This window comes from Myxine glutinosa, chromosome 13 (genome assembly GCF_964187855.1).
Source record: "Myxine glutinosa chromosome 13, kmMyxGlut1.1, whole genome shotgun sequence".
In the NCBI taxonomy this organism is placed as follows: Eukaryota; Metazoa; Chordata; class Myxini; order Myxiniformes; family Myxinidae; genus Myxine; species Myxine glutinosa.
The window spans coordinates 40,828,272-40,854,516 of record NC_136273.1 but is presented as its reverse complement, the minus strand read 5'-3'; the positions used below and the strand labels follow the sequence as shown (position 1 = coordinate 40,854,516).

The 26,245-nt window shown below is 43.4% G+C and overlaps 1 protein-coding gene across 1 annotated transcript in view; it reads right to left on the bottom strand.

Annotated features, from left to right (window-relative positions):
* LOC144888665 (uncharacterized) overlaps positions 1–24,274 on the bottom strand; it is a 39,046-nt gene extending 14,772 nt beyond the window's left edge. The window contains exons 1-4 of the mRNA XM_078767362.1: positions 24,077–24,274; positions 19,314–19,442; positions 13,984–14,274; positions 11,249–11,565 (exon numbers count right to left, since the gene is read on the bottom strand). Coding sequence (XP_078623488.1) covers positions 11,249–11,565; positions 13,984–14,274; positions 19,314–19,442; positions 24,077–24,197 — 858 coding nt within the window. The 5' untranslated portion in view covers positions 24,198–24,274. The remainder of the gene's footprint in view (positions 1–11,248; positions 11,566–13,983; positions 14,275–19,313; positions 19,443–24,076) is intronic.
* Positions 24,275–26,245: the final 1,971 nt, after the last annotated feature.

Sequence of the window (26,245 nt, the reverse complement as noted above, 5' to 3'; positions counted from 1 at the left end):
GCTCGGAACAAGTGTGTGTCTACCCTCAGGAGAGCCAGGAAGCACTATCTCTCTACTCTCAAGACTGAACTCTCAAATCTGTCTCCTTCCTCCAAATCCTGGTGGTGTCTGGTCAAATCTGTTGCTGGTGTTTGTTCCCTTTCCATCCCCTCCCTTACCTCAAATGGCTACACCGCTGACACAGCACCTGAAAAAGCTGAATGCCTCAACTCGGTGTTTGCCTCAAAATATTGTGTCCCAAACCCATCTCTCTCTGTACCCACCTTTCCTAGTCGTACCCAGCTGCTCCTGCACTCTGTGTCCTTCTCTCCTGACAAGGTGGAGAAGTTTCTGTCAAACCTCGACACTGATTCTGCAACTGGACCAGACAGCATCAGCCCACGGGTCCTAAAATCCTGCTCCGCCGCATCTGGATGCCTATCCTTCTGAAACGACGTGTGGTGAGGCACGCGGAGCATGCCGAGTCACGCTAGTATGTATAATTATGTAATAATGTGGGTGGAGGAATATCGGTCAGTCGATGTCGTGACGTCGAACAGTGTCGTTCTAGTTCTATCTTTTTACACTTTGTCATATCTTATGACTCAATTTTGTGATGTTGCACATCTAATTTGCATATTAATTATGAACTAAAAGCAATACATTAAATTTCCAAGTTTTTGTCAACTTTTGAAGCATTATTCAAATTTGTTCAGATTTGGAGTATGCATGGATTTAAAAGAGCTATATATCATGAACTAACCAACATGTATAGAGGTACCATATTTTAAAATACATTCAACATTTTGTATAATTACCTTTACTTCGTCAGAAATAATAATTTTTAAAAAATGTTAGGTACTAGATCTCATTATTAATAGTTCAGGACAGTTGATACCCTAAAAAGATGAATCGTGACAAATTTGAAGTACACTGCTCTTCTGCTTCAAAAGTTATGATGATTTCATGCCATAAGAATATAGATTCTGTGATAAACGCACTTAAACGCACGATTTATGAGTGTGGAATCATATGCGCTTCCAAAACAAGCATATTAATCATGATTTTTGTTTGTACACAATTTGGAGTTGCACTGTACACAATTTCCCCAGAGACATAGCATATGTACCGTACTGTATGCATTGTTGTTGTGAGCTGTGCACATGCTATAAATAGCTCAAAGATCGGTGTTTGGACTGTTCCCATGCAGGGGTATCAGCTTCAGATTGGGAGGGATTAAAAAAAAACTTTTTGCTCAAAATGGTGTAGAAATAGCAATGTTTTTCATTGCACACCTTTGCCATTGTAACTAAATAAATCAAAATGTACATACATATATGCTGAATATTCAATTTGTTAGTATTTTGACATTTTCTTTTCTTTGTGTTGAATTCTGGTTCTTCACACTGAAGGGTAATTTAGCACAAAATTTGAATTTTTATTTATTTATTGCGAATAAGTCACATGTAACCATGATTTTGTTTTTCTCTCTTTCATGGTAGTTTCCTTAATCCCTGCCCACGTCGACACATAAGGTACACCATGACGTATAGTGAGTACAGGTGTGTGAGAGGAAAAAAGTGAATGCGGTGCTAGCACTCGAGATGTCTGGACAGAAGGGTAAACGTGGTGAGAGGCCTCAGCGAATGTGTTGGGCTGGCAGGATGGCCTCGAAGTACGCACACCTGTACTCTCCTGACAAGGACCTGTACACCTGTACTCCTGCACACCTGTACTCTCCAAGCTGTCGAGCCTGGCTTCAAAGCCTGATCCAGCTATATCCAAACTGGCATCCCATTGTTTCACAGTTGGGGCGATTCATCAATGTGTGTGTCGTCCTCAGATGGGCGTTAAACTGGGTATCGCGTGTGCCGGCATGAGTTGGCAGATGTTAAAGATCCCATTATGCTCTTCGGAAAGAGTAGGGGAGCTTAGATCTACTGCTGAGCCTGTGGGTGGAAGCTGAGAGCTCTTTTATATGCCCACCACCCCTCTAATAGAAAATCCTGACTATGCTAGTGACTGTGGGGTGCTAGTATTGACTCTTGGCCTCGGGCACCACAAACCCGAACTACGCCACTGGGTACTGGTACACGATGGATGACTCTTTACAAAAGGTATCATGGGATATTTAACAGCCACAAGTGAATGTTTTAAAATGAAATAGCAGGCTTCACATCCCATCCATAAGACGGTGTACCCGTTGACAGAGGAAAGCACAAAGATGGCAGGTTATAGTCGGGTCTGGAATTTAAAAAACAAGATGAGACAGCACAATGGTGAGTACCACAGTGGACAAAATGCATTTAAACAAGACAAATGTGTTAAGACATTAGACGTTGCATTGTTATTAAACTTTGCAAAATAACTTCAATATTTCAGCAATGGCGAATCCTCACTGGAAAGCTACCTTCAAGCTATCCTATCGGCCCTTGACTATGGACGATAGAGGTTTCATTACCCCTATACTTTTTGGGGAAAAAACAAAAACAAAACAAGTACAGATAAATTCTAAGTACGCCGCCCCCATGCCAAATAATTAAATATCCTCCAGCGCGGCATTGCCGGGGCACCCCAGGCGCCCGGAAATGCCGCAGTGCAGCTCATAGAGACTGTACTGTATTGGGAGGGAGAGGTGTACAATAAATTGATTGATTAATTGCATAAATAAATTTTAAAAAACATCATAAAATATTTTCTTAATCAATTGGTTAATAGCATAACTAAACCACGATTGCTTCATCAGAAGATTTATCTTTTAGAAATTTAATTAAATAAGTCATTAATAAAAAAATTAAATAACCAATTTATTAATCAATAAATAATTAATCGATTCATTGATTAATCAATAAATCAAAAATATCCTTTATAGCCACATGACTTGGTCATGGTCATGTCCAAATATCAGCTTCCTCGCTCAAAAGGTGCCTGAGATATTGCCCAAATGAGAAAGAAAATAAATAAATGATTAATAATGAAAATAAGTAAATAATGATCATAAAAAAATTAAATAGTTAATCAATTGGCTAATAGAACAAATAAACCACCACCATTTCATCCGAATCTGTAACTTTAAAAACATTACTTAATTAAGGCATTCAACAAATAATTAAATAATTAATCGATGAAATGATCAATCAATAAATCAAAAATATCCTTTAGAGCCACATCACTTAGTCACTGTCGTTTCCAAATATCAGCTTCCCAGCTCAAAAGGCACCTGATATATTGCCCAGATGAGAAAGAAAATAAATAAATGATTAATAATGAAAATAAATAAATAATAATAATAATAATAATAATTCATTTATTTTGTATAGCGCTTTTCATGAAGCCCAAAGGCGCTTTGACAGAGTGCAAAACATAATGCATAACAAAACATGAAAACAACAATTGCAAAAAGACAAGAATCAATAGGGAAATATTTAAAGCAAAAGGAGGGAGAAGGAGAAGTGATAGTCAGGGGTTAAATGCTGTGGGTTGAATGTTGAATGCAGTGCTGAACAGGTGGGTCTTGAGTGATGTTTTGAATGTGGTGAGTGAGGAGGAGTCTCTGATGGTGTGAGGTAGTGAGTTCCAGAGGGTGGGAGCAGCGATGGAGAAGGCCCTGTCCCCCCAGGATCTGAATTTGGTCCGGATGGGGGGGGGTCAGGAGGTTGGTACCAGCAGAGCGGAGGTTGCGGGTGGGAGTGTGTCTGGAGAGGAGGTCAGCCAGGTAGGATGGGGCCAGGTTATGGAGGGCTTTGTCGGTCAAGAGGAGGATTTTGTACTGGATTCTCTGGGAGATGGGGAGCCAGTGAAGCTTGTAAAGGACGGGGGTGATGTGGTCACGGGTCCGGGAATGGGTGAGTAGACGGGCAGCGGAGTTCTGAATGTATTGGAGTTTATTGGTGATTGTTGAGGGTGAACCATAGAGGAGGCTATTGCAGTAGTCCAGACGGGAGGTGATGAAGGCGTGGATGAGGGTTTCTGCAGCCGTGGAGGAGAGGGATGAGCGGAGACGGGCGATGTTTTTCAGGTGAAAGAAGGCTGTCTTTGTGATCTGTTTAGTGTATTTGTCGAAGGAGAGGGTTTGGTCAAAGATGACGCCAAGATTCCGGATGAGAGGGGAGGTGGATACTGGGATACCGTCGATGTTGAGGGCAAAGTTATGGGTGGATTTTGTGAGCGTTTTTGGGCCAATGATGATTATTTCAGATTTATCACAGTTAAGTTTGAGAAAGTTGATTTGAAGCCAGGATTCTATTTCAGAGATGCAGTTTGTCAGGATAGAGTGGGTGTCGGTGGAGACTGACTTGGTGGAGATGAAAAGCTGGATGTCATCGGCGAAGCAGTGGAATTGGAGACCATGACGACGGATTAAGTGACCGAGGGGGGACAGGTAAAGGATGAAGAGGAGGGGGCCAAGAACTGAACCTTGGGGGACACCTTGGGGGAGGGGAGCAGTGGGGGATTTGCAGTTATTGATGGAGATGAACTGGCGTCTGTCAGAGAGGTATGATTTAATCCAAGAGAGGGCAGTGCCGGTAACGTTAAAGGTGGATTCAAGTCGGGTGAGGAGGATGGTGTGATCGATGGTGTCAAAGGCAGCGCTGAGGTCGAGGAGGACGAGAATGTTGAGGTTGCCAGCGTCAGAGGAGAGGAGAAGGTCGTTGGTGATTTTGACGAGAGCAGTTTCAGTACTGTGGTTGGAGCGGAATCCAGATTGGAATGTTTCATACAGGTTATTGGCAGAGAGGTGATGTTTGAGTTGAGTGGCTACAGCGCGTTCCAAAACTTTCGACAGAAAGGGTAGGTTGGAGATGGGTCTGAAGTTGTTTAGGGTGTCAGGGTTTAGACCAGGTTTTTTTAGAATGGGGATAACAGCAGCAATTTTGAGGGATGGTGGGACGATGCCGGTAGACAGGGAGGAGTTTATTGTTGCAATGATAAGTGGAGAGAGAGCAGGGAGGGAGGCCTTGACAAAGCTGGAGGGGATGGGGTCAAGAGTGCAGGTGGCAGTTTTCATTCCTATGAGGAGTTCAGAGAGGTCAGTAGGGGAGACCGGGGAGAATTGAGACAGGGGAAGGCAGGATAAGGGGGGGCAGGTGGTTGGAGGGGGAGCGGGTGCGGCGGTGGTCAAGCTGTTGTAGATGTTGTCAATTTTGCGTTGGAAGAAAGAAAGGAAGGAGATGCAGTTGTCTACTGTGAATGACTGGGTGGTGGTGTCCAGGGGGCGGAGGAGTTTGTTTATTGTCGAGAAGAGTGCTTTTGGGTTTCCGGAGCCAGAGTGGATAATTTGAGAGTAGTAGGCGGAGCGGGCGTGGGAGAGGGCATCTTTGTAGTGTTGTAGGTGGTCCTTGTAGGCTTGGGAGTGAACTGTGAGACCTATTTTATTGCGGAGTCTTTCAAGTTGGCGAGCACGACTTTTCATCAGGCGGAGTTCAGGGATAAACCAGGGAGCAGAATGGGTGAAAGAAACTGTTTTGGTTTTTACAGGTGCAAGTTGGTCAAGGCAGGAGGAGAGAGTGTGGTTGTAGTAGTCAGTGAGGTCGGAAGGGGTGTGGAGGTCAATGAAAGGAGAAGTAGACATTTTTTCAGAGAGGGTGGATGAGAATGAGGTAGGTGAAAGAGCGTTTAGCTTACGGACGTTGATAGTGCAATAATGTCTTGGTGTTGGGGTGGGGATGTTGATGGTCATAGTGATGGCTAAGTGGTCAGAGAGGGTGAGGTCAGAGCCAGAGAGATGGTGCAAAATTAATCCAGTGGAGCAGACAAGGTCCAAAATGTGACCACGGATATGCGTAGGAAAGTTGACATGTTGAGTGAGGTTAAAGCAGGTGAGTAAATCAGTGAAGTCAGTGGTCATTGTGGAGTCAGTGGAGTCCATGTGGATATTGAAATCACCAAGGAGGAGGATTGAGGGGGAGAGGGAACATAGCTGGGTCAGAAAGTAGGAGAAGTCAGACAGGAATAATAATTGTAAAACAATTAAATAAATAATCAATTGGCTAATGGAATACCTAAACCACCACCGTTTCACCCGAATCTGTAACTTAAATTAAAAACAATAATTAAGTCATTAATCGAATAATTAAATAATCAATAAATCACAAAACCCTTTACAGCCACATCACTTGGTCACTGTCATGTCCAAATATCAGCTTCCAAGCTCAAAATGTGCCAGAGATGTTGCCCAGATGAAAAATAAAATAAATAAATAATTAAGAATTAAAATAAATAAATAATAGTCATTAAAAAATGAAATAATTAATCAATTCGCTAATAAAACACATAAACCACCACAATTTCATCAGAATCTGTAACTAAAAAAAAAAAATTTTAGTCATTAATCGAACAATTAAATAATTTATCGATTAATTGATTAATTAATAAATCAAAAATAGTCTTTGCAGCCAAATTACTTGGACATTGGCGTGTCCAAATATCAGCTTCCTAACTCAAAAGGTGCCTGAGATAATGGCCAGAAGAGAAAGGAAATGTATAAGTACTTAATTAATCACTAATAATTAAATAACTCCTCAATTAATTGATTAATCAAAAAACAAAAAATACCGTCTTTGACAAAGGACTTGCTCACTATTGTGCCGAAATTTCAGTTTCCTAGCTCAAATGATGGCTGAGATATCGCCTGGACAAACAAACAAACAAACAAGAAAACAAGTAAACAAGAAAGAAAACAAGAAAACAACCAGAGTGAAAACTGAGTGCTCCCTTTCAGCGTGCGTCATTGCCGAGCCCCCTTCGGTGCCCGGCAATGACGTTATGCAGTGTCTGGAGATGACATAGGAAAAGTGCGGTGTACAATAAATCAAAAATATCCTTTACAGCCAAATCACTTGGTCATTGGCATGTCCAAATATCAGCTTCCGAACTCAAAAGGTGCCTGAGATAATGGCCAGAAGAGAAAAGAAATGTATAAGTACTTATTATTATTATTTTTTTTTTTTTTTTTTTTTTTTTTTGTATACAAGATCGAGGCTCGTGAAAGAGCGAACATTAATCACACAGAAAGACAAACCGACACATAAAACATATAACATAGGGAGCGGTAGACAAGATGGGGAGAGAGGGGGAAGGACACAAACACAACATTTGAGAGCAGGGACCGAAAGACATGGAGACATCGAGAGATCTGAGAGAGGGCGAGGGCTTTGGGGGGGGGGCGTGGGAAGGGGGCAGTGGGAGAGGTATAAAACATATGGACACTGCCAGGACTTCCAGGAAAGAAGTTGGAATTTCAAACAAGGTGGATCTGGGGTGAATTAGCGGGGGTAGAAAAGATCAAGGTTTTGGATGGGGGAAGATAAGAGATGGTGGTGAACAGCTGTTTTAAAGACCTGGAGGGAGGAGTGGGATTGAAGGGAGTGAGGGAGTTTGTTCCAGAGGCGGGAGAAAAGAGGAATGAAAGAGTGAAGGTGAGCGGAGAGCCGAGATTTCGGCAGTTTAACCATCAGAGGGTTGCTGGCAGATCTTGTGCGACCTGTAGGAATATTTGGGGGACAGAGCACAGAGAGAGCTGGGGGTGCAAGGCCGGAGAGGAGTCGGTAGAAGACAGAAAGACCACCTACCTGCCTGCGGTGAGTGAGTGAAAGGCCCTCAGAGATAGCTTCATCGCGGGAGATTCCAATAATTCTGAAAGCTTTGGTTTCAACAGCGTGAAGCCGAGCTAGGTGTGAGGCAGGAGCACCGGCCCATAGGGGAGAACAGTATTCCATTGAGCTGCGGATGAAAGCCTTGTATGTGGTGAGGAGCTCAGGTGTGCCGAGGAAGGACTTCGCACGACGGAGGATGCCCAGTCGGCGACTGGCTTTGGAGGCCAGCTTGGAAATGTGGTTTTCCCAAGAAAGATCATGGCAGATAGTGAGACCCAAAATCTTGAGCGACAGAACTTCTTGGAGAGGATTGTTGAGAAAGTAGATGGGAGGGTTGTCCAGTCGATCTTTTCGGAGAGACATAGTAAGAGTGTGAGATTTGTCAGGATTGAAAGACATGTTCCACTTGTTTGACCAGTCTGTGATTTTGTCCAGGTCTTCAGAGAGTGAGGAGGCAGCAGACTGCCGATCTGAGGGAAGAGGAATGGAGCGGCAGAGAGTGGAGTCATCAGCAAAGAGATAGAGAGGATTTTCGAGAGAGTCAGAGAGATCATTGATGAAGACCAGAAAAAGCACGGGGCCCAGAACACTGCCTTGGGGAACTCCAGCCTGAACAGGAAGAGGAGATGAGAGAAACCCATTCAGGGCCACACGTTGACGACGACTAGAGAGGAAGTCCGCCAGCCATGCGTGGAGATTTCCATGGATACCAAAGGAGGAGAGTTTGGTGAGCAGAGCGGGGTGCCAGACCGTGTCGAAGGCACGTGATATGTCGAGGGAGACAGCTCTAATTTCCTGTTTGGCATTGAGGACCTCCATCCATTGTTGAGACAGCAGAAGCAGCATGTCCAGAGTAGAGTGACCTGGTCTGAAACCAAATTGATGATCAGAGATCAAGCCATTGGAGAAGAGGAAAGATTTCATATCAGAAGCAATGATGGATTCCATGACTTTGCTGATAATTGGGAGAAGGCTGATTGGTCTGTAGTTGCTAGGATCTGTTTTTGCACCTTTTTTGTGCAAAGCGGTGATGTTGGCTGATTTCCAAGCAGATGGCAGTTGACCTTGAGCAAAAGAGAGGGTGAAGAGAACAGAGAGAGGGTGAGATAGAGCAGCAGAGCAGGATTTTAGGACCCGTGGGCTGATGCCGTCGGGTCCAGTTGCAGAATCAGAGTCGAGGGTTGACAGAAACTTTTCCACCTTGTCAGGAGGAAAGGACACGGAGTCCAGGAGCAGCAGGGTACGACTGGGTATGGTGGGTACAGAGAGGGATGGGTTTGGGACACAAGATTTAGAGGCAAACACAGAGTTGAGGCATTCAGCTTTTTCACGTGCGGAGTCAGCTGTGTAGCCGTTTGAGGTAAGGGAGGGGATGGAGGGGGAACAGACACCAGAAACGGATTTGACCAGACGCCACCAGGATTTGGAAGAGGGAGACAGATAAGAGAGTTCGGTCTTGAGAACGGAGAGATATTGTTTCCTGGCTCTCCTGAGGGTGGACACACACTTGTTTCGGGCTTTGTGAAAGGAAATGAGATTTCCTTCCGTTGGATTTGCTTTCCAGGAGACGAAGGCAAGTTGTTTCTGGGCAACAGCCTCACCACAAGATTCCGTGTACCATGGACGGGAGGAAGGGTATGACAACTGAAGACGAGATGGGATAAATCTGTGCATGAGAGAGAGCAATTTACTTTGGAAGAATTCCCAGGATGAGTTGATGTCAGAGGTGGTAGAGATGGGAGACCAGTCCAGATGATTGATGGCTGCTTGAAGACCGTGCCAGTTGGCCTGAGTGAAATGCCAGACTCGTCGACGCTGAGCAGGCTCCCTGAGGATGGTCAGAGAGATGTCCACTTTAACAAGGACATGATCAGATGATCCGATCGGAGCAGAAGAAGAGCAGCAGACATTTTCAGGGAAGTTAGTCATAACCAAGTCCAGAAGAGAAGATGCTCCGTTGACTGAGATCCGGGTCGGGAAATTGACAGATTGTGTCAGTCCCAGTGAGTCGCAGAAGTCCTTTGCTGAGGAGCCATGGCTGGTGAGAGAGGTACCCACACCCAGCCAACTGGCATGATGACAGTTGAAATCACCACATATGAGGAAGAGAGAGTTGGGATGAGTAGATAGAAGTTGGTCCATATCATCAGACAGCGAGATGTAGATGGAGTCATCACTGTTTGGTGGACGGTACAACACACATATGAACAAGAGGTGGGAGCGAAGGGGAAGCCGTAGCCAGAGGTATTCCTGGGGGTGAGGTGGAGAGAGTGCAGTGCAGGGCGAGTGAGGAAGAGAGTTTTTGATAAAGATAGCAACCCCGCCTCCAGGACGAGGCTCAGGTCTATCATACCGGAGGAGGGAGTAGCCCGGGAGAGATACTATGGAATCAGAGACATCATAAAGGAGGAAAGTTTCTGTTAAGCAGATCACGTCTGGTTTGACAGAAGCAACCTGTATGGAGAGATCAGTTAAGTTTGAACGAAGGCCCCGGATGTTTGAGGTCCATACCGTTAATGAAGAGGAAGGGGGAGCATCAGATACAGAACAGGGGGGAGGAGGGGTAGGGTAAGATGTGGAAGAGGTGGAAGAGGTAGGGAGAGCTGTTGAAGGTGTGTCAGAGATTTCAGAATAGCTCGGAGAAAGGGAAGGATGGGGCGGACAAAAGGTTTGATCACTAATAATTAAATAACTCATCAATTAATTGATTAATCAAAAAACAAAAAATAACGTTTTTGACAAAGTACTTGCTCACTATTGTGCCGAAATTTCAGCTTCCTAGCTCAAAGGATGGCTGAGATATCGCCTGGACAAACAAACAAGAAAACTACCAGATTGAAAACTGAGTACTCCCTTTCAGCATGCGTCATTGCAGAGCCCCCTTCGGTGCCCAGCAATGACGTTATGCAGCGCCTGGAGATGGCATAGGAAAGGAGCGGTGTACAAAAAAAATGGGCTCCGTCTTTTGTAACCTTGTAAAAACGGGCTATTTTAATCGGCTCTGTGTGTCTGTCTGTATGTCTGTCTGTATGTCTGTCTGTATGTCTGTCTGTATGTCTGTCTGTATGTCTGTCTGTATGTCTGTCTGTATGTATGTCTGTATGTATGTCTGTCTGTATGCATGTCCATCCATCCATCATGCTATCTCCTATAAGGTTGTGCAAAAATTCACCAAACTAGGTAGTTATGATCACTTGGCAAGAAGGAGCAATAGCAGTATCATTTTAGGCTCCATCCCCTGGGGTAGGGTGAAAGACCAAAAAAATGCAATTGCCGGTATATTTAAAAATTATACTTTCCATATGCAAACAACATTGGTGGACGCATTAAATCTGTGACGGTTTCCTGGATCTGACCCGGGGAAGGGGGAGGGGTGGGGCGGGGTGGGGGGTGTGGGGGGTGGGGGGTTGGCAGGGGATGTGGGGCCATTGTGGTCCAAACGGGAAAATACATTTTTACCTCAAAATTTGATATCCAGTCATTCCTGGTGGAAATTTTTTGCCATCTTTCAACTTTGCTTTACATGGGAAGCGTGGGGATTTGCAATAGTGCGCCATTGACTTTGCTCCAATTGGTTCTTTGACTCGGTCAGTGGGCTGACATGGGAGTAAAAAAAATGATACAGTAGTTCAGTTGAAAGGATAAAATCCATTTACTGCATCACATTGACTTACCCTCTCATTGAATTCCTGTGCCTGTTCCTCCAGAATTTGTACAATTTCCTGAATACTACTTTTTAGATCTCGAAGCTCATCAGGACCAGATTCTTCACTTTTATCAATGTCCACCAGCTCGCTTTCACTCGACACATTATTCAATGCACCGCCTTCCCATGAGGCAACGCCTGAATACTTCCAGTCCCTTTTTAATGTGAAGCCATCCGGAATTTTCAACCGGCCTTCTGCTGCCATATTGTTCTCCCAATTCTCATCCACGTCTGCCAGAGCAGGGAACGACTCTGTATTCAATTTGGAATCTTTGGAAGAAACACCTGGTGAGGGGCAGAAAGAAAAAGCAGATTAAACTCTAATAAAACACAACAATCTATTATTGTTGCATGAAATGATGACTACCAATACCATGTCTTGTTGAAATCGCAATGGCATTCCATTTAAAAGAACCTTGAATTTAATAGAAGCGTAAACGTTATGAACTTAGTTCATGCAAACATTGCAAACCTCCAAAAGTTTGAGTTCAGAAACTAACAATGATAGAACTTGAACAGAAAAGTCTCGTGCTGGTCAAACATTGCCTGAAGGCTAACTTTTTCAGTTGTAACATATGTTCTCTCTGTACAAATATTGCAAACAAATTGTCACGATGTCCTCCTTTCGAAAGATCGTGTGTTCCTGTCATCCCGAGCTGTGTCTGTCAACGGCCAGATCTGCGCCATTATTTATCGCTTGTCCTGTCTACCCTTATCCCTGTATTTCATTGGAAATAACTCCCTTTTATTACAATAAACGTTTTCCCACTTTTTGCTTTCCACACCCATTCTACCACCAGGTTGGGCTTTGTTTGGGTGAACCTTGAAGAATCATAATAGCTAATATTGAATACAACAACAACAACAACAACAGGCATTTTAAGGCCATTTTCCCTGCAAGAGCGGGGGTTAGCCTTGCGGTCCCCATGACAATCTTCTCCATTTTGCCCTATTTTCTGCATCTCCCCATGTTAACCCCCTTACCCACATTTCTTCTTCCACCACCTTTAGCCAAATCTTTCTCGGTCTTCCCCATCCTCTACTTCCTTCTACATTCATTTCCATCACTCTTCTCAACCAGTCACTTTCATCCTTCCTCAACACATGACCAAACCATCTCAAACTGTTTCTCTTCACAGCATCCATCACAGGCTCTATTCCCATCATCTTTCGCAATTCATCATTTGTCTTCCTCTCTCTCAACGATACTCCACACATCCACCAAACCATTCGCATTTCCACCCTTCCAGCCTTCGTTGCTGCTCTACGTTCATGACCCATGTCTCGCTCCCATAAATCAAAACACTTCTCATACATGCAGCATACACCTTTCCCTTCAGCTTCAACGACACTCCCCTCCTCGTCAGCACGCCACTCAGTTCCCGAAACTTCTTCCATGCACATCTCACTCTAGCAACCGTCGCCGAGTCTGATCCACCTTCTCCATTCAGCACGTTTCCTCGGTAACAAAATGTTTTCACACCTTCCAGCTTCACGCCGTCTCCAAGATCCAACTCAACATTTCCTCCATCTGCAGCTCCCTCTGTGCACACCTTACATTTGAATGTAGCTGCCACATTGGTTAATGACCCTCTCAAACCACTACATTTTTGATGAACCCACTCAGCGCACATTGTACATTGAATGGAATTCACTCCGACACCCTTCCTGCACACAGCACATGGCCACTTCCCAGTTCTTTCCACCTCACCACATGCTTTACCACTTGCCATCACCTTCGTCTTTCCGATATTCACCTTCAGACCTTTTGTCTCCATACATTCCTTCCACTTGTTCATCTTTTCCTTCAGTCCATCCATACTTTCTGCAATCAACACCAGATCATCTGCATACAACAACTCCCACGGTAAACCCTCCTTTACGTTCCGAGCGAGCACCTCCATCACAGCTACAAATAGTAGTGGACTTAGTACCGACCCCTGATGCACTCCCACCTTCACCTCAAACTCACCACTGTTCCCGTCCTTCGTCCATACAGCTGTGCGCGCTCTTTTGTACATTGCCATCACGACTCTGATCAACCATTCCTCCACTCCTAACTTCCTCATTGCCCATGTCACTACTTCACGTGGAACCCGATCGAATGCTTTCTCCAGATCAACAAGCCCAAGAAACAATATTGAATAATAAATAGCTAATATTGAATAGAATAGCTAATAATAAATAGCCAACCCCCGCTTGCGGGGAAAAATGGCCTCTAAAGGTGGTTTTTTTTTTTTTTAATATTGAATGCAGTAACATAAACATCGCTTCAGGATCTACGGATGGTCTGAGACCATCTGGCTCAGAGTGGTCTGCGTTAACGGACCTCTATGACATGACAATATGTTGGATGAATGTGCATTAAGTGTTTCCAAGAAATGTCCAACACATTCTGAGGCAATCAGATAAAGCCAAGTGAAGCTAAAATATAAATTATCGAAGTGCAAGGCAGAGGATGCTTTGGGAAATAATTTTCAAAAAAGATGAAATTATCCTTATGATGAAAGGACCTTAAAACAACAACCAACCAATGGTATTGTACTTCATTTAGCGAAATATCAGCTATATTGCTACTTAGCAAGGCCAACAACAAAGCCAACGTGTGATGTCAAAAATTTAATTATGTATTCCTCTGAGTACTCCAAAATGAGAGATTATATTATTTTTATCTTTAAATTAAGTTTTAAGCTGCAAACATACCTTTATGGTCTTTCTCCTTCTTAGAAAACACTCGTTTCAGAAATGATTTGCTTTTTTTCTTTTCCTCTTTGTTATTTTCTCCATATCCTGTCTCTTCCTCTCCCTCCATTCTCTTTCTAAAAACCCAGTCTCTTCTTCCTTCGTCGGAGGAAGATGGTGATTGAGGAGTGCTAGGAACAAACGATTTGACAGAGGGTGCATGGGGATAATCGTCGAGAGAGGTGATCGGCAAAGTGGTCGGATGACCACGAAAATATTCTTTGTGGTTCGGAGGAAGTCGGGTTGCCGAATCTAAAATGAGGTGAGATAAACAAAAGAGGAAGGAGGAAATAAATTAACAGAATAGCTCCATGATTCATAGTTTAAATCAGAAATAATCAGATTTGTATACATTACACAAGTAACTGAGTAGCATGAACATTCCTCCTAAGTTTTGCTTACTGTACTTTTCGGCATGTAAATCGATGTGGATTATGTCAGATTGGAAAATTTCCAAACTTTCATTCATTCATAGATACGTCGATTTGGAGCATAAGGTGAAGCAAAATAAACTATGGTAGTTAGAAAAACTGTCAGAACAATATAGGTGTCGATTCCTCCCTGGCTGTCACAACACATCACTACGGTACTTCCTGGGTCATGAACATTAATGAGCTGTTTTATGCGTATTATTTGAACTACTTTGTGAGACGACCTTTCGGATAAATTAGGAATGTAAATAGTGTTTCAACATATTTGTTATCATATAGAGGTACAGTATTTCAAACAAGCCACAGAATCATTATCTCAGCACGTTACACTTTGCCAACCTGCGACACATTTCTCGCTAACACCTTATTTCCTGTGTGCAACCATATTCCTGAAGGAACTGCGCTCCAACGCGAGTCGAAAGAATTGACGCGACCAAAGACGGAATTCGTCCGAGTTGCTTTATTGAAACAAAACAGCTCAGGTATTCTGACAAGCCCGTTTATCGGGCAGCAATATATATACACATTTATGTCGGGAAGTTTGCCGGGCAAAAGCTATACCGGGCATGCCCGGGTGTCAAGGGCGAGCCTTGGAAAGGCGAGTCTGGACCTGCCCGGGCGTGTTTGGCTGCGGCCTGGCAAGTCGAGGCTGGGCGTGCCCGGGCGCTCTGGACGAGCACTGGAAAAGCGAGAGCGGGCATGCCCGGACGCTCTGGGCGAGCCCTGGAAAGGCGATAGCGGGCATGCCCGGACGCTCTGGGCGAGCCCTGAAAAGGCGATAGCGGGCATGCCCGGACGCTCTGGGCGAGCCCTGGAAAGGCGAGAGCGGGCATGCCCGGGAAAGACGAGACCGGGCGTGCCCGGGAGGTTCGGGCGTGCCCGGGAACAGTGAGTCCGGGCATGCCCGGGAGAGGCGCGTCTGGCCGTGTTCTGGCCGGTGCAAGGCGATTGTGTGCATCCAGCGGTAACCGCTACATTCCAACCATTTTCCTCAGCGATCCTAACAACTTCTAAATTGAAAGCTGCCGTGTACAACTTGCTTGATTTTGTAGGAGGCATTTTGACATTACGAAGTAAGGATGGATACATAGGACAAGGATTCAAAGGAATGGATCAAACGTAATTGGTGAGTGCGTGCTCTCTTTTGATTGGATAATATCACAGGCGTCAGTGAGCGATTAATGTTGAATTGCTCACCCCAATCGGCAAAGATTTCTCTAGTGTGTTTTAAATTAACAATTTATACAATGTATTTCAGAAAATATCACTTTGGAATTGTTTTTAATTTTTGCAATTCAACATCTCAAACCATAGATAAGGAGATTCTGAGGACAGGTAGATTTTATACATTTTTTTTTGCCTGGACTTACCTGTACATGCTCAGCCTGTACATGCCTTTTTTTTGCCTGTACATGCTCACAGCCTGGACTTCCGGGGGAAAATGTGTATTGACTTTTATGCCAAAAAATATGGTACATGCTCAGTATCCCTAAAGGCCACACCAGATGGCTCAACGGTATAGCATGCAATTTCAACAAGAAATATTGAGTATACTGAACAAGAGGACCGAGGTCATAACACCATGTCAATATCACCTCTTCAATCCACTTTCAGGCCTGACTGGTTGTGATAATCCCGTGCAGTTCCACGTGCTTACAGGCAACCCAATTTTTATTTTGGACATCGAAATGTGGCATATTTTAAAACTAGGAAATATAAATAGATGTGAATACTTCAATGCATATGCTAGTTATGGTCCCCAAAGTGGAACATTAGCCGGTTGAACCCAAATATATATATATATATATATATATATATATATATACACACACATACATGTGTAAAATAACAGGTTAACTGTGAAGTCAGTTGTATCTGGAATATATAAAGCCTCACACTATCTCATTAGCCTCCAATTATGTTCGGAAGGCCTGTTTAGTGTTCCCATTGTAATTCGTATCTCATGTTGCTTGAGATCCGAGGTTGAAGTTCCATATACAGTACTTTGTTGATCTCCCAACGGCATTATCTTCATCAGTTGCGTCATCATCAGAATCCTGAGCCGATGCATTTATATCGTTGATTTCTGACACAATTCCTTTCAAGACCGCTTCATCCTCCTCTTTGTCATCTTCAAGCGTCACAGGAATTTAATCGTCAATGACAACCCAAGCTTGGAACTCTTCTGCAGCAATTCCAGGAGGATCAACATCAGCTGCAACCAGCTCTTCCACTTGAGGTTTGAATCTTCCTTTTTTTTCTTTTTTTGTTACAACAAGTGAAGATGGTCTCTGAAGAGACCTTGGACCAGGCTCCGGCCAACATGTGCATGGCATCAAGCATATTCATTTTCTTTGCAACCTCGTTTGCTGTCAGCCGGTCACCATTGTACTTCAAGCTTGTCTATGAATGGTCGACGCATTGCATACCTGAAGTAAGCTTCCATGGTCCGAATAATGCCCATATCACATGGCTGCATTAATGAATGTGGTGTTCGGAGGAAGACTTCTGATGTCGATTTGTGAGAGTCCTCCAGAAACATCAGCATATACGCTGCAGTTGTCAATAAGGAGGATGATCTTCTTCTTCTCGTTATCCAGGAACTTGCTCCAGTTTTTCAACCAGTCAGTCCAGACTGAACCGGTCATCCAAGAGTTGCGTGAAGATTTGTGCCGCACAGGGAAGATTACATTTTTGAAACACAGTGGATTCTTAAAATCAAATTCCTTGCAGCCGTTCCTGCTTCCACTGAAATGAAACGTCAACATCTGCTTCTGCCACTTCTCCTTGAAGTTTTTGAATAAGGTCAAGCCATGTCGTTTCTTCCATTGCTGGAACAGTCGCTCTGAAGTCTATCAGCCCTAACTTTTCCACAATCTCCTCTGCCATTTGACACAGAAGAGGTCTGTGGATAGGAGCATGCCACAATCTCATGTGCTCAAACCCTCACAGCAGTTTTTTCGTCGCATCGGTCAGTTCGTTTCCACTTAGAAGCCATCAGATTAACACAAAACAAAATCTATTTCCGCCACGTCATTCGTCATGACGTGTCTCATGTGTGCAAATGAAAATATTTTTCAAAATGAAACAAGTGGTGTCATTGACAGATGGATTGGTTTTATTAACCAACGTTTCCATAGGGATAAGTCCGGACAGAGTCGAAGCGGTCCTAAAAAGCGATTGATTATATTAGCCCCCGTTGGACTTTGACCGAAACGGGGGCTTATGGATTGGGTCTTGTTCGTCCATCCGTCCACAACCATATCTCGAAGATGTATGGACTGATTTTGTTCATTCTTGGAAAAAGACAATACATTATGGTATACATATGCACATCATTTTGTTTCGTGATGCGATCAAAGATGGCTGACTGGTGGCCATTTTAGTTGTTAACAAGCGTTACGCCTAGGTCCCCCGTCGGTGAAATGGTGTGAGTTGACAAAGTGGAAGACGCAGAAAACATGCTATGATATGATATTTCGCTCACAAGGTTCAGACATACATGGAGGTGGCCATCTTGGATTTTGACGTGGCGACCCAATTTTCAATAGCGTTCTTCCTTATGCCTAGATACACCCACACACCAGATTAGAAATTGGTACTTCGCTTATTTTTCAAGATATTCCGCTCACAAGGTTCAGACATACATGGCGGTGGCCATCTTGGATTTTGACGTGGCGATCCAATTTTGAATAGCGTTCTTCCTTGTGCCTAGATACACCCAAACACCAGATTAGAAGTTGGTACTTTACTTATTTTCCAAGATAATTCACTCACAAGGTTCAGACATATATATATGGTGGCGGCCATCTTGGAGTTTGACGTGGCGACCCAATTTACAATTGCGGTCTTCCTTATGCCGAGATACACCCACACACCAGATTAGAAGTTGGTACTTCGCTTATTTTTCGAGATATTTCGCTCACAAGTTTCAGACATATATATGGTGGCGGCCATCTTGGATTTTGACGTGGTGACCAAATTTTCAATAGCGTTCTTCCTTATGCCGAGATACACCCACACACCAGATTAGAAGTTGGTACTTCGCTTATTTTTCAAGATATTCATCTCACAAGGTTCAGACATACATGGCATCAGACATACATGGCGGCGGCCATCTTGGATTTTGACGTGGGTTGCACCCACACACCAAATTCGAATGCGGTCCTTCGCTTATGCACGCACGCACGCCCGCACGCACACACGCAAACACGCACGCCCGCACGCACACACGCACGGACGGAAGGACGGACACACGGACGGAGGGGAAAACCATAGTCCCCCTTTCGCTCTGCTGTGCGACAGGGGACAAAAAAACCCAATATTGACCATATCCTCAACCATTTCTCAGACATGCATTTACTCATAATAATCTTGTTCAAACTTGGCACACAGATAAGGAATGATGACTTACAGATGCATGTCATTTTGTTTCGAGATCATATCCAAGGTGGCTGACTGGCGGCCATTTTGTTACTTGAACCGTGTCCCAACCATTTCTCGGACATGCATGGACTGATTTTTTTCAAATTTGGCACAAAGACAATACACGAGGGTATACATATGCAGATTTTGTTTTGTAATCCGACCAAAGATGGCTGGCTGAATGGCGGCCTTTAACTCCATACAGCACGATTAATAAAACCACAGGGGCTATGACATTTTATGTCTTTTTCTCCTTGTTCACTATAGTTTTATGAAACAGCGTCTACTGTATCCTTATCCTTCATAAACCGACGTCTTTATCCTGCTTGTTATTAACGTTCATGCTCAACCCATGAGCTTCACATCACACTGACAAAATATTTAATTAAACGTCAAAAACTAAATAAACAAATAAATAAATAAACATTGCCTTACGCATTTTATTCTTCCTGTGAAAGGACGACTTAAAACTGCTGCGGAAGCCATGTTTTTGGCCCTCAACTCGGCTTATCTCCTCTTGCAATGTATTTAAATTCTCCTCGGAGAAACTTTTCAGTTGTTCCACTGCAATAGACAAAAAAAAAAAATTAATGAGACAGACAGAGTGTAATGGGTAAAGATTACATGAAAGAGAGGAACATTGTGATAAACCATGCGATAGTTTCTACATGGGCCTTCTTGGTAGTAGGAAAATAGATTCTGGCTCACCCAATAAGTTGGCAACCAGGCTATAAATATATAGACTACCAAACAACAGGGAAAGTGTATTCACTTTCTACCCTGAGCAAGAAAACCTTGGAACCCATTAACAATAACATCTGCCAACCTGTGACAGACATTTTAGTCAAACAATAAACAAATAAGTATAAAACAACAAGACCAAAAGTCTAACAGCGGCGTAGCCAGGCTTGTAAAATATTATAAACCACAAACACACATGTTTAGCTTTTCAAACAGTCGTTAATGCTGCTTATAACATTAAACAAAGAAATGTGGAGGAATCCCGACATCCATGAGGTAAGTTTTACTTGTGGAACTGAGCGAAGATCTACTGTAATCTACGTACACCACAAGGGTTGGAGGTGTGCTCACTTACCAAGCAGCTAGCTAGCACTTGCCAAGCCAGCCGTTCCTTAAGGGTTTTGAATTGAGTGCTTGCTCGAATGCTTAAACCAAATAGCGATCTCTCCACAAGAAACTTGGTAAATGAACACACCCAATGTTCATGAGACCTGACCAATAACCATAGATCTACTGTAATTTATATACAGTGCATTCAGAAAGTATTCAGACCCCTTCACTTTTTTCACATTTTGTTATGTTGCAGCCTCATGCTGAAATCGTTTAAATTCATGTTTTCCCTCATCAATCTACACTCAATACCCCATAATGACAAAGAGAAAACAGGATTTTAGAAAGTTTTGCAAATTTATTAAAAAGAAAAAACTGAAATATCACATTTACATAAGTATTCAGACCCTTTGCTATGACACTTGAAATTTAGCTCAGGTGACCTCCCATTTCTCTTGATCATCTTTGAGATGTTTATACACCTTGATTGGAGTCCACCTGTGGTAAATTCAATTGATTTGACATGATTTGGAAAGGCACACACCTGTCTATATAAGGTCTCACAGCTGGCAATGCATATCAGAGCAAAAACCAAGCCATGAGGTCGAAGGAACTGCCTGCAGAGCTCAGAGACAGGATTGTGTCGAGGCACAGATCTGGGGAAGCCTACAAAAAAAAATTCTGCTGCATTGAAGGTTCCCAAGAGCACAGTGGCCTCCACGATTCTGAAATGGAAGAAGTTTGGAACAACCAGGACTCTTCCTAGAGCTGGCCGCCCGGCCAAACTGAGCAATCGGGGGAGAAGGGCCTTGGTAATAGAGGTGACCAAGAACCCGATGGTCAATCTGGCTGAGCTCCAGAGATCCTGTGTGGAGATGGGAGAAACTTCCAGAAGGACAACCATCACTGCAACACTCCACCGATCTGGGCTTCATGGCAGAGTGGCCAGATGAAAGCCTCTCCTCAGTGAAAGACACATGAACATCTGCTTGGAGTTTGCAAAAAAGCACCTAAAGGACTCTCAGACTGTGAGAAACAAGATTATGTGGGCTTTCATGTGTCTTTCACTGCGGAGAGGCTTCCGTGTGGCCACTCTGCCATGAAGCCTAGATCGGGGGAGTGTTGCAGTGATGGTTGTCCTTCTGGAAGTTTCACCCATCTCAACACAGGATCTCTGGAGCTCATCCAGAGTGACCATCGGGTTCTTGGTCACCTCTCTTACCAAGGCCCTTCTCCCCCGATTGCTCAGTTTGGCCAGGCGGCCAGCTCTAGGAAGAGTCCTGGTTATTCCAAACTTCTTCCATTATAGAATTATGGAGGCCACTGTGCTCTTGGGAACCTTCAATGCAGCAGAATTTTTTTTGTAGGCTTCCCCAGATCTGTGCCTCGACACAATTCTGTCTGAGCTCTGCAGGCAGTTCCTTCGACCTCATGGCTTGGTTTTTGCTCTGATATGCAGTCAGCTGTGAGACCTTATATAGACAGGTGCGTGCCTTTCCAAATCATGTCCAATCAATTGAATTTACCACAGGCGGACTCCAATTAAGGTGTAGAAACATCTCAAAGATGATCAAGAGAAATGGGAGGCACCTGAGCTAAATTTCAAGTGTCATAGCAAAGGGTATGCATACTTATGTAAATGTGATATTTCGGTTTTTTCTTTTCAATAAATTTGCAAAACTTTCTAAAATCCTGTTTTCTCTTTGTCATTATGGGGTATTGAGTGTAGATTGATGAGGGAAAAAATGAATTTAAACGATTTCAGCATAAGGCTGCAACATAACAAAATGTGAACAACGTGAAGGGGTCTGTATACTTTCTGAATGCACTGTGTCGATGCCTCACCCTGCATGCGAAACACCAGGGTGACAATTAATAGCTGGGCCGGGCTTCGAACCCAGGCGAGACACCTCAGTCAGAGATAAGTGTGCACACCTCTACACTATCCAGTCAGCCAAATTCATTGTGTGTGACAAAATTATATATGATGTATGCATCTTTCTTCTTTTTAAAAGGCAGAAACACCCTCTCCCTTTGGGAGCAGCCTGGGAGGAGGTGAGGGTTGGGATAGTGGGGCAAATGTATTTTGTGCTATGACTACTAAACCCCGTCTGTGGCAGGAAATGGAATGATAATTGTGCCTTCTTCAAAACCAGCTGGCGACATTGGCCCAGCCGCGGCAGACTTTGATACAGACCTGGAATGAAATCCTTCAAGCCTTCTTCAACCACCTTGTGTCCTCAATAAGATGCCATTGCTAAGTTTGTATCAACAGAAATGGTGATCACACCAGATACCGAGCTGTAAACTGACTTTTGACCGCACTCCTCTTCGAGCCTCTGGAGAGATGTCTTGCACACACATGTTGACATTCTCATGTCGATTTCATGTTTATCAAACACTAAACATTGATATGATCAAACGAGATGTGTTCGTTTTCATTTCTCATAGGCGCAAATGATGCATAGAAACTTTTTCCGTTAGTATATATACAAGCTGTAGATCAATTTTAGCTTTTAAATTATTCTTCTGTGATGTTAAACGAGAAATAAAATGTTTTGTTCGAGTTAATCTTACAAAAAAATAAAATAATTAGAGGTAAGTTTTGAGCCCATTGTATTTGTGTTCAAAGGTTCCCTTTCTCGGAGTGGCAAGTGGATGGAATTTCCCTGTTGCTTGGTGATGATGATTTGCATAGTCTCATGTCTGAAACATACTGACTCACTACGTTATGCCAGCTTCCACAATTTTGAGCAGCCAGGTTCTTGATTTGATCTAACCATCTGCCTTTTGAATACCCTTTTCCTCTTTTCCGGTCTACTCCATAAAACCTGCAAATTTCCGTCATCTCTTCGGCAAATATGGCCAAAGTATGAAGACATGCCTTCGGACACTGCTAATAAATAAATTGGTGTTACTTACACCAAGTTCTTTTCCAACTGTTGTTGATTCTTTGTCCATGACACCCGAAGCACTCTTCTCCAGCACCAATTCTCAACAGCCTCAAGAAGTGGCCTATCTCTTTTGACCATATTCCAGCTTTCAGATGGCGACATTGCGATGGGAAATATGAGAGCTTTGACAAGGCTGAGTTTAGTGTGTTTGTTTATGTCATGATTACACCAGACCTGGTTCAAGTTACTCAATGCTGTTCTTTCCATTTCACACGTATGAAACCAATTGACATGGTTTCATTGAATTTTAAGTTGAATGTATAATATCATAAAATGTAACATCTAATATCATAAATATATTAATATCTAAAAGAGTGAAAGTATACACGACATCATGTCATATAATGTCTGACGCGAGTCCTTGTAAAAGCTCTCTACTATTCCTAAAGATTTTCCATCGACGTCAATGGTTTCATTTTCTTCACCTAGAATCATTATATGTTAGTCTTGCTGGTGTTGATATGTCATTCTGCTGTTTTTCTCTTTGTTCATTTTGTAGAGAAACCTCTTCCTTTCAATGACAGACTAGGCAAGCAGAGTTGCATCATACACATATCCGGTGGTATGAATTATTCTCCCATTGAACAACTGCAATGCCACCAGTCCAGTTATCACGTACTCTTCTCATGTGATGCATTTCTGGATAATATTAAACAAAATAGGGGACAGAATGCATCTTCGTCTCATGCCTCTAGAGATACACAATCGATGTTGCTCCGTAGCCTTGAAATTATTTGGTAGACTGCCGGAACCTGCATTTTCCTACTACCCTCTTTTATTTATTTTTAAGGAATAACAACATATGGATAATAGAGCTGAGAATTGCTACAATGCCATCTTGAATTCCCTTCAAATCCACTTTGTAACCTGAAATAATCTCACCTGTGAGTTTGAAGTCTTAAAGCTCAGGAAAAAAAAAAATCAACCCGTTGTGCATTTCGAAATAATTTAGCGAGCTGGGTGTCAAGGCAAGCAAGGATGGGACGGAAACAGGAGCAAATATCCTGTTATAGCATCCTTTTTATACAAATTGTGACATTTTTACAATATAAATATCTGCAAGCGTTCTTATAGAGACAAATTATCATGATGTAATAATCAATGGTGTTTATAAAGCAAGAATCAAAGTGAAACATACAAATGTAGAATACAAAAGAAAAACAAAACACATACATGAACGGTTTCTCCGCCATTTCCAGCCAATCAGCTGTCTGATACGAACACGAAATTTATGTTTCTCTTCCTCCACACGGGTTATTTCCTCGTGCACCTCTGTCCATTCTTTGTCAATCATTGGCGGTTGTTCCTCCACTCCCTTTGAATGCCTTTTCAGCCCATCTGTCTTGCCACGTCTGAAATTATAAAGAAAGAAGATGGAAATATTCAAGTACCATACTAAAAGCAAAATGACACCCACACATGCATCTATATAAATAATATATAATTATTATCTATATAAATAACATCTATATAAATAAATAAAATATAATATATAAATAATATATATTTGTAATATAATATATAAATAAATAAAACACAGTTTGTGTGTGTGTTTGTGTGTGTGTGTGTGTGTGTGTGTGTGTGTGTGTGTGTGTGTTACCGATAGACTCCTAAACAGAGAGGCTCACGTGCTTGATATTTGGCATAGACATGGCCATTGAGCCTGGGAAGGACAAGGCCTACCTAAAAATATTTGACGAGATCCATATTTTTTATTCATATTTACCTCAACGCATTTCAGCGAGGAACATTATACACGGAATCTCAGCCTGTGCCAGAGCAGCTCGCTGATTCACTCAGAGCGATCACGTGATGTTCCATCCTCGCCGCCAGACCATTGAACTGAAAATATATAGAATGACCATTGCCATTCACACCACATAGGTGGAGATGCAGCTACCGGGCGCCATCTTGGTTGGCACTCGATGCTGGGCGATGGTGATTTCCGTCACGCGTTTGCACGTAATTCAGAGCGAAAAGTGATTGCGTTTTTCCACCTTCTGTGCGATCGTATTTTGTGTCAATTTTTGTCGATTTTGTGCGATATGAATTAAACGTCTTTGCAACAGCTGTGAAACGTCTTTCCACAACCCTTCCTTAACCGGTTGGAGCAGTTTATTGCCGCACAAAATGGCATTTTAACAGTTGTCTGGCTTTTAAAATCTGGGTCACGTTCAAAACAAACGAGATCCGCGAAGCGAGTTGGTCGAGTCGTGCTAACCAAGATGGCGACACGGCGGCTACACATTTCACGGAGTATGAGCGTTCTATATATTTTCAATTCAGTGCGCCAGACTCACTCACGTACTTGATTTGTGGCATAGACATGGCCCATTGGGCCTTCACGGTGTAATTTGTATGAGGCTTTTGTCCGAGTGAGCTTGAGTCGAGAGGGGCGAATGTACGGGTTGGGGATGTAAGGGTCTCCCTTCCCCCGCCCGGCAACGCCGGTACTGGAGGGCATCACAGGATTGGTGAGTCTCCAAAGCCGCTTCGTGCTGTTGTTGCGAAGATGCAGGACGATGTCGCGATTGTTGTGCTGCTCTCCTACCATGAGAACTGCAACGTCATTGTTGACTGGCCCTCCCCTTCCTCCCCTCCATTCCCCCCTCCCCCTTCCCCCCTCCCCTTCCCCCTCCACCCTACCCCCTCCCCTTCCTCCCCCTCCCCTCCCCCCTACCACTTCCCCCCTCCCCCCACCTTCCCTCACCTCGCCCTCCCCCTTTCCCCCTGCCCCCTTCCCCCTCTCCTCCACTCCCCCCCCCCGTTCCCCTCCCCTCCCCTTCCCCCTCCCCCGCCCGGCAATGCCGGGTACTTCTGCTAGTAACATATAAAGGTAGAGTTCGTAGAACACTTTACCCTGTGCAGTCTTGGGAAAAAGGACATGGGAGTAGTTACCCCTCCCTTTTTATTTGGACGAAGTTAGCTCAGGGCATTGCATCACTGGAAGCTGCCATTTTGTCTGAATCTCAATGTTCCCCAACCTTGAACGCAAGTGGCAAATTTGATTGTTTGAGAGAACATACAATTTTGCCAAAGTACAGCTAAACTGAAGGTTTTTCAAGTACAAACAAGAAAGAGCAATCGGAGATTGCAGACCTTCTCCAGGATATGTTTTTGGTGGTTTTTAAGGCTTTTGTGTTAAAACAAATATGGCAGCCGAACCACATGACCGATGACATCATCACTATTTTTTTTTCCTCCACCAATTTATCCCTAGATGACGCTCAACAAATTTCATCTTGATCGGATGAAGTTTTGTACTTGTCGAATTATGACATCATAATGGAGGCACCTATGACATCATCATTAACATGTTATTCCCCATGGAGAGTTCTTTAC